Below are 9,929 nucleotides of genomic sequence, written 5' to 3'. Positions count from 1 at the left end.
AGAGATGTGTATAAGAGACATCTTATCCGAACTGTAAGGAAAGGATGGCCATAAGATTTATAAATAAATAATAACAATAAAAATACAAATAATAGGTCACATTACAATTTATGGACCTTTTATTGTGTGTATACGTTGATTACGGCAGTTTAACTGTAATTTATTCGATGTTGTAGCAGCTTTTAGTGAACACATGTAAAACTTTGCTGACAATTGAAAGTAAAAATATTAAATAATATTCACATGATTGTTATTTTGAACAATGTACGCACATAAACTACTGTAAATATTGATTATCTATAAGAATAATTTAAAAAATGCATTATTTTGCAATTATTAGAGAAATTACAGCCTATGGTCATCTTTTCCGTATGGCCATAATACCCTAAGTTACTCTAAATTGGAAAGTTTGACAGCATACACGGACTTGCTAAAATTTTTCTCGGGAATGCGGTTTTTAACGTCAAAAAGTTTGAACCTTTCTCTTTAATTTGAAAAAAAGTTGTTATGATTTTTTTTTACAAAGTTTCAGCATTTTAAAGTAACCCTTGTATTTTTCTCATGTATGGTCGGCATTACCCGATATGCACCATAGGGAGGTTGGCGATCGGATTTTATACACTGTGTGTATGTGTATGTTTTACACACGCCCGCACGCACACAATGTGCAAAATCCGATTGCCAACATCTCTATGGTGCACATCAATAATGCCGACAATGGATGAGAAAATTGCAAAGTTTGACAGAATGCACGGACTTGCTAACATTTTTCTGGGGTATACGGTTTACAGCGTCATAAAATTTAAACCTTTTTCTTTAATTTGAAAAAAAAAACCAAATCGCTACAATTTTTTTCACAAAGTTACATCATTTTAAAGTACCCCTATTATTCTCATGTATGGTCGTCATTATCCGATGTGCACCATAGGGAGGTTGACGATCGGATTTTGCACATTGTGTATAAGCGGGCGTGTGTAAAACATACACACATACACACATAGTGTGCAAAATCAGATCGCTATGTTCCTATGGTGCACATCGAGTAATGCCGACCATACATAAGAAAAATACAAGGATTACTTTAAAATGCTATAACTTTGTGAAAAAAATCGTAGCGACTTGTTTTTTTTTTCAAATTAAAGAGGAATGTTCAAACTTTATGATGCTGGAAACCACATTCTCGAGAAAAATTTTAGGAAGTCCGTGCATGCCATCAAACTTTGCAATTTTCAATATGGCAAACACGCTCTCAGATTTAAGAGTTTAGAGTAGCAGAAGTGAATTAAATTTAAAATCGACCCATAGTACTTAAAGTAGAGATTTCAAGCTTTTATTTAAAAGAAAGATCATATGATGATTTTTCGCGGAGTTACCGATAATTAAATTTGACCAATTTATACCTAAAATTTTTCTATGCTATAATTTTTTTGAGCAGTGTATATTAAAAAAAAATTAAATAACTTGAAAACGTCAAAAGAGAAGAAGAGTTCAGTAAAAATTTAACCGAGCGATTCGGAGTCAAGAACTAAAGTCATATTTTTATCTTCATTATTTATCCATTATTAATACATTATTAAGTTATGATTATTTGGTAAATTTTATCTAAATTTTTAGTGTATCGCTTTTTTGGAAGGTAGTGTAATTTGGGTTAAAATCTTACTTTACGTAAATGGGGGCTATTCCATGTGAATCGAATCATACATTGGATCTCTCAAAAATTTTTTTAATTTTGCACATAGATAGTGCTCTGAGAGATAGAATTTCGTGCTATAGGATTTTATTATTGCAAAATTAATCGAGATATAAACAATTAAAAATTAGACTTTATTCTGCAAAAATTCATAACTTTGTTACTAATAATGCTAGCTACCTTTTTTTTAAATACGCTAAAAATGTTCTAGTTTACGGGGAAAAAATGAAGATTCTAAAAAGGTTTTGTTTTTCATTGTTTATTTAACAATCAACTTTTTAATAAATTTTTTAACAATTGGAGAGAGTCGAAAAATCTGACAAAATATTTTTTATATACTTTCAGTTTCCTTACATTTAAAAAAAACTCAAGAATGTGTTTTGCCTCACTTTCGAGAAAAAAATTTTTTCAGTTCTCGATAATGGGGAAAATTTTTCAACTTGCGTTTTTTGATTGCAGTCTGCAGTACAGTAAGTACCTAATCTTGCGTTATAACTATTATTCAATATTTTGTTGCATTATAATTATATTTTGCTGTATTATAATTATATTATGAAAGAACAAAATACTTGATAATAATTATAACCCAAGATTAGGTACTTACTGTACAGCAAACTGTAATAAAAAAAAACGCAAGCGAGAAGTCGAAATCGTCGAAATAAATGATAAAATTGTTTAGAGAGTTAAATATTGTAAAATCGATTTTATAAAGTATTGACTTTCCAGTCAATACAAAACAGCGACCGCGAACAACATATTAGCAGTACGGTGGGAATATTTTGTAAGTTTGGCTATTTTGTAAGAGTCGCACGCTGAGAGTCAAAAGATTTTCCCTACATCGAGAATTGAAAAAATTTTTTTCTTGAAAACGAGGCAAAACACGTTCTTGAGTTTTTTTTCTAAAATGTATGATAACTGAAAGTATTAATAAACAATATTTTTCAGATTTTGTGACTCTCTCTCCGATTGTTAAAAAATTTATTAAAAAGTTTATTGTTAAATAAATAATGGAAAACAAAACCTTTTTGGAATCTTCATTTTTTTCCCGTAAACTAGAACATTTTTAGCGTATTTAAAAAAAAAGTTAGCTAACATTATTAGTCACAGAGTTATGAATTTTTGCAGAATAAAGTAGTGTAATTTTTAATTATTTATATCTCGATTAATTTTGTAATAAAAAAATCCTTTGGCTTAAAATTCTATCTCCTAGAGTATTATATATATGCAAAATTAAAAAATTTATGAGAGATGACTGATCCGCTTCACGTGGAATAGTTGTTTACATAAAGAAGGAGGACCTATAAGGGCCGATTTTGGCCCATCCAAATTTTGTCCAAACCCACAAAAATCAATATTTTGAGATTAATTACATTCAATTCGAGTGATTCCAGCTTAAATGGAGCGATGGAGTTGCCACAGGAGTCTCCATAAGGCCGATTTTTGGCCTAATTTTAATTTTATTTTGAATAATCGGAAACGTTTTATTATTGTAAGAATTATCGAAATCAAGTGATTTTAGTTTAAACGGACGTATTTGACACCAGTTACCTTGTAACTAGTCAGCTCTGTACATTTACCACCAACACTTATGATTTTAATCTTTTCGGTGTATTAGACATACGTATGATCAGGAAAGCTTCTCTACCCGTACGGGGGCAAAATAGGCGTCACCTAAGAAATTGGCTTGAAGTGTGCAGCATTTTTTATTGCTATGTTACAAGATAACAGGTGTCAAATACGTCCGTTTAAGCTAAAATTACATAATTTCAATAATTCTTATAATAATAAAACGTTTCCGATCATTTAAAATGTAATTGAAATTATGCCGAAAACCGGCCTTATGTAAACTTCTATGGTAACTTCATCGCTCCGTTTAAATTGAAATTACTTGAATTGAATATAATTGACCTCAAAATATAGATTTTCGTGAGTTTGGACAAAATTTGGAGCCGAAATGAGCATGGGCCCTCCTCCTTTATACAAAGCACATAAATTTTTTATTTCCACATATTTTATATTTAGTAAATATAATAAAGGAGATACACATATAATACATATATTTTCTTCCTGCGCACATTCCTTTCATTTCACTCTTGTATAAACACGTCATTATTCCAATATCATTGACAGTGGTTATTCTGTTTTACATATACTGCACATAGTAAATCTTTAACTAAATAAAATATAATATTTATACAATATTATTTAAACATTTTTGGCAATAAACCTTTTTACCGGAAATCCATTTAAAAGCATTTATTTGACATAATTTTAAGTATTTTAAGTATTTAATTATTTCAAAATTTGTAGTAATTGGACATGTGACGTTTTCAGAAGTTACTCCAAATTTTTAGACAGTGTTTACAATACACGACCATTACAATACACAAGGATGTAAGCGTGCCTATTTATGTATACAGTACTGACAAGTAGATCTCCTTACTTTTTCTACCTATGCTGTCTCTATGCGCAGACGTATTCTGTCATTGAACAGCTATACTTTTTCTTTCTACATCTGTGAACATGGATTTTGATCTTGCTCTGTCCAGTATTATATGTCAATATATGAATAATCATTGTTCTTTATGAAATGATATGCCGCGTGTTTAGAAATAAGCTGTTTGTTATCACTGAATGTATATGGATGAACTGTTTATGAATGCACGCTGATTAATAGACCTTTATAAATTAATATCTCGTTAATTATTGCAAGAATTGCAAAATGATATAGGACTTTTTTGTTCAGCTTAGTCGGCTTTCCTTGCTGAGCAGTATTATATCTAATATCAGACACTCTATATATATGTACTTTAAAGTTATTTATATTTTTAAAAAAGATATTCGTTTGTTTATCTTATCCAAATATACTTATACATAAACATATTGATCGCAAAAATTAATCGAAAAATAAATAGAATTAGAAAGATTATAGAATCAATTATAGGATCAGTATTTCAATCTTACACAAGTTTGGTGAAAGGCTAATTAAGTAAGGGTAATTAAGTAGGCTACACAGTAAATTAATTATTTAGGAGTGTGTTACATAATGAATTTTACTGACATTTGTAGATGGGATCATTCCGAAGATTTGTATGTAATGGAACATAGTAGAAAAAAATTAATTAACAAAAGACAAATAGTTGTCAATATTAACACAGCTGATGAAGAATTTGCATATTTAACAGGCCATGTCGTTAATGACAAAAATTTATTTCCGGCTACAGGATATCTTTTCCTTATCTGGGAAATGATTGCATCGTTGAGAAAACAAGACTTTAACAATATACCAATAATATTTGAAGATGTAAATTTTATTCGCGCTACAGCGCTGTCACAAAACAATAACCTCAAATTAATTCTCTCTGTTCAAGAGGGTAATATTCTTACATAATTAATTAGTTCCCTTAATTTAATAATATATTTTTAATTTTACATATATATTTTCTGTATCCTTTATGTACATGATACTTAAAAAATAGAAAATATAATGTAAGGTAAATTAGACCAAACTCATATTTTTTTTATATCAACAATTTGAAAAAATTTTTTCAATTTTGATCAATCAGGAGACTACCGATATTTTCTCACACGCTGATTTTATTATAATATATTATAATGTATATGTAAAACTTTGCATTTTTATTTATTAGGTAGTAACAGGTTTGAAATAATCGAAGAAGATAATGCTATTGTTACCGGAATAGTACAAATTCCAAATGACATTAAAAATGAAAAAATACCAGTCAATCTTGTTGATTTTGTCGATGATGAAGAAGAAATGAGTACAAAAGACATTTATAAAGAATTGAGGCTTCGTGGTTATCATTACACCGGTCTATTTCAAGGATTAAAAAGCGTATCGGTTATGGGATCTAACGGTCATATTGCTTGGATGTCTAATTGGGTGGCATTTATGGATAATATGTTACAAATGATGATTTTAGGACAAAATTCGAGAAGTCTCCTAATTCCAACAAGAATTCGTAAACTGATAATCGATCCATTATATCATGTACAACTAATTCAGGACCATCTAATTGAAAACAGACGTAAGTAATAAATATATGTGTACACATACAACGCAATCAAAACAATTGCGAGATAAATCAATTTTATTTCTGATTTTATTACAGAATTCTCTGTTCGTCACTATAAATCTTTAAATGCCATAATATCCGGAGGAATAGAAATTTGTGGCATTGTGGCTACTCCTATATCTCGTCGAACAAAACTAGTTAATACCGTTTTAGAAGAATACAAGTTTGTTGCTCATTGTGATTTAGGAATAATGTCGTTACAAAATGCATTAAGAATGTCGGTGCACATTGCACTCGAATGTTGCAATACGATTAATGTTAAAATTATTGAATTTGTTGATGATAATGATAAAATAACACCAGAAAATTTAAATTCTCCACTTATAAATGAAATCTTAAGCGATTTACCTCAGATTCGACATCATACCAGGCTAGTCACGAATTATGGTAGATTCGAAAATATTCTTTTGCCAAACAACGTTTCTGCAACGGAAATTACTAAGTTGTCTAGAGAGGAAAATTGTTTGATGGTTATTGGTTTTGATATTTTGACAAAAAATAGCAAGAAATTATATCAACAATTATTGTCTCTGTTAATGCCACAAGGTTTTCTGTTAATTTTGGAGGAATCTAGTGCAATCTTTGATTATTCATGCTTGAAAACATACGGATTAAATGTCATATTAATAAAACAAATAAATGAAAAGATACTTTTATTGCTAAGAAAAACACAAAATATTGAAAGAAATCAATATCAGATTGTATATGTAAACAATTACAAATTTACGTGGGTAGATGAACTGAAATCAATCATAAATATGCAAAACGAGACTAGTGTAGATATGAGGATTTTATTAATCGCGGAAGGAGAGTTTGAATGTGGACTACTAGGTCTTATCAACTGTTTGCGAAAAGAACCAGGAGGCGAAATGATAAGAGGCATATTTATTCAAGATGATAAAGCACCTACTTTTTCTTTGCAAGAACCATTGTACTCGAAACAGCTACTATTGGACTTACCTATCAATGTTATACGTTCCGGTAACATTTGGGGATCCTACAGGCATTTTCCATTACCATCAATGGAACAAAAATTTGTACCGAATGCTTATGTCACACAGATGGTAAGTCGAAAAGTTCTAATGTACATGGAAAAAAGGATTTTGCTTGAAGGTCTAAAGATTTTGCTGGATACAGATCTGAAAATAATTATTGATGGAAATTCAAACTGATTGTTAGAATATCAAAATGTTTCACAATGCTTATCATTTTTATGTTTCCAACAAAATTATTTTAAGATTAAAATTTTTTGACCTCCAGTAAAATCGTTCTTTCCATGTTTTTATAACAGAATCTTGTGACGGTACGCTTTGCTTGCCGCTCGGATTATACTCGCCGAGGCAAGGTTTGCAAGAAAGCATGAGGCACCAATTCATTTAACATGCACATTTATTCGGTTGGTGAACATATACAGGGTGTCTATAAAGTCTCACCCAGGCCTAATATGTCGGTAACGGCTTTAGATATGGAAAAATGTTTCAAACAAAAGTTGTTTGACTTTAAAAGGAACATAAAATAATATCATTGGTTTGATTTTTGATGGCACTCTTAAGGTCAGGGAAAGGTCACTTTAAATTTTTTAATAAAGTTGCAGTACCGTCGGCATTAGCATTATCCAAGCTGTCCGAACTCTGATTAAAACCTTCCGAATGTTGTTCAGGATCATGACCTTGATAAAACATGTAAAGATCATGATCATTGGAGATTGCGTCTCTTTTTTTCAAAAAATAAGAATTAAAAATGAAAATAAAACAACCTTTAATGGCCTTTAATGACCTTGATCTTGACATGTGTCGTTAAGGTCATGATCTTGAACAACATTCAAAAGGTTTTAGTCAGAGTTCGGACAGCTTGAATAATACTAATGCCGATAGTACTGCAACTTTCAAGCTTTATAATTTAAGATTTTTTTAATAAAAAAATATTTTGTTTATGTGTTTTGGAAAGCTCTCGAAATATGCTACAAGAATATGCAATAAAAAATAGGGGATTTCATTAAAAAAATTTAAAGTAACCTTTTCCTGACCTTGACAACGCCATACAAGGTCAAATAGTACCATCTTATTCCCCTTGAAGTCAAACAACTTTTGTTTGAAACATTTTTCCATATCTAAAGTCGTTTCTGAGATATTAGGCCTGGGAGACTTTATAAACACCCTGTAAATATAAGAGAGTAGCTAGTAGATTTATAATATTTTTCGAGAAAAGTGATCAAGATCACTTTATTGTTTTTACATTTATCATCTTATTTGTTATACTTTTTTATACATCTTATTTGTTATACATTTTATTTGTTATACTTTTCCTTTTAATTTGTGATTTTTTGAAGTCAATTTGTTGACTGTAAGTCTGTGCAAAGTTCTGATAAAGAAGCCTTTTCGACTTGAACATGGTGCCATGGGGGAAATACTGCAGGTCGCACCAGTCATTTAAAATATTTAAATCAACGATTTTCCTATTTAAAAAGAATGCCTCTATGGAATAAACTACAATAATTGATCTTGTATGAAAATTAACAAATGGCACCCATTTGAAAAAAAGTTCGATTTTTAACAAATAATTTTTTCTTTTATTCTGGAGCAGTCTCTTTGTCCATATTGTAAAATGTATCAACGAAGGGAAAATTCGGTTGGAAAGATTGTGAAACTCAATTAACCTAATTAATACCGTCAATTAAGGATTTAAAAATAATCAAGAATTAAATAAAAAATAAAATAATGCATTAATGAAATGATTTTGCGTGATCATTTTATACACAAAAGAAAATATCACTTAGATCTTTTTTTAATTTAGTACAACAGTTTATTCGAGTATTATTTACAAAATGAATTTGCGTGATCGTGTTATACATTTAAAATATCACTTGGATTTTTTTAAATTTAATACAATTTTTTCCGAAGTTGTGTTATACATTGGTTAAAGATAATACAATTTTTATTTGTTTAATTTAATACAACAGTTTTTTCAAGGTGCTACTTTACAAAATGGTTTTATGTAATTAAAAACAAAAATTAGTCAAAGAATGACACTAATTGTAAGAATTAATACGCCGAACTCGTTGCGTTAAAATTTTCCATAAAATTATATTCAGAAATTTGACAAAATTATATATCACTCTTCTTACATATCTCTCGTCATACGTTTCATGGTGTAATAAAGATAGAGGTGTGCTGTTGCGCATAAAGGCAATTGACCAATGAGAATGGTGGAACAAGTGGCCGGCCATATTAATATATCAGCCAATATATCAGCGTTTTTTCCGCGATATTGAAAATGTAATATAATTTAAATAAGGAAAGGACAATTAATGAATTTATTGAATTAAAAACTATTATTATAACTTTTATTATTAATAATTATTATATCCTCTAGTTAATAATAACATACATTATTAAATTATTTGTACATATAAAAAGAATAAATGTAAATAAATGAAATAACTGAAAATATTTTACTTAAAAATTAGAATAAACATTTCAATAAAATATCAGCTAATAAATTTAGAAACTTTTTTCTTTTTATTTCTATTATTTATATCAGAGATCATTTTTTTATTAAATTCTCTTAATCTAATATAAGTACGTGTACGAACCAAGCACAGTATCACATCTTACGGTACATTAAATCTACCATTTATTTTTTCTTTGACTAGCTTTATGACTTTCTGAAATATATATGTTTCTCTGTTGAAACCAAAAGTTCCATAAAAAAGAATAAATTCTCTTTCCATTAAAAACGCTACATTACTTAAGTCTTTACATGAATAAATTAAATAACCATTTGAAAGAAAACCAATCCAATCAAAATTATTATTTGCGATTTCTAAATTTCTAGTTTCATCCCCTAGAAACGGATATTTTATCTTAAATCTACGGGCAACACATATACTTCAAACCTTCAGCCTCAATAATTTCTTGAATGGTGCTTTCGTCATCGTTGGGAATATCTATTAATTAATGAATAGCACAAAAATAATGACATTAATGTTTCAGAAAAAAGTAAAAATGTATCACAAATTAATTGTAACAAGAAACATCGTTACTAATATTTATACTTAAAATTAATATTTTACTATTTATAATAAATATTATTTATATATTTTTGTTACAATTTTAGTTGGAATGTGTAGAAAGATAATAATA

The 9,929-nt window shown here is 29.0% G+C and overlaps 1 protein-coding gene across 1 annotated transcript in view; it reads left to right on the top strand.

Moving 5' to 3' along the window:
• Window positions 1–4,758: 4,758 nt before the first annotated feature.
• LOC105462584 (fatty acid synthase-like) overlaps window positions 4,759–9,929 on the top strand; it is a 64,587-nt gene continuing 59,416 nt past the window's right edge. Inside the window, exons 1-3 of the mRNA XM_011709289.1 lie at window positions 4,759–5,064; window positions 5,341–5,739; window positions 5,824–6,851. Of these exons, the coding sequence (XP_011707591.1) occupies window positions 4,788–5,064; window positions 5,341–5,739; window positions 5,824–6,851 (1,704 nt within the window). The 5' untranslated portion in view covers window positions 4,759–4,787. The remainder of the gene's footprint in view (window positions 5,065–5,340; window positions 5,740–5,823; window positions 6,852–9,929) is intronic.

This window comes from Wasmannia auropunctata, unplaced genomic scaffold (assembly GCF_000956235.1).
Source record: "Wasmannia auropunctata unplaced genomic scaffold, wasmannia.A_1.0 LD336097.1, whole genome shotgun sequence".
Taxonomy (NCBI): domain Eukaryota; kingdom Metazoa; phylum Arthropoda; class Insecta; order Hymenoptera; family Formicidae; genus Wasmannia; species Wasmannia auropunctata.
Note: the sequence above shows the minus strand (reverse complement) of the source record. Positions and strands in the feature narration are given on the sequence as shown.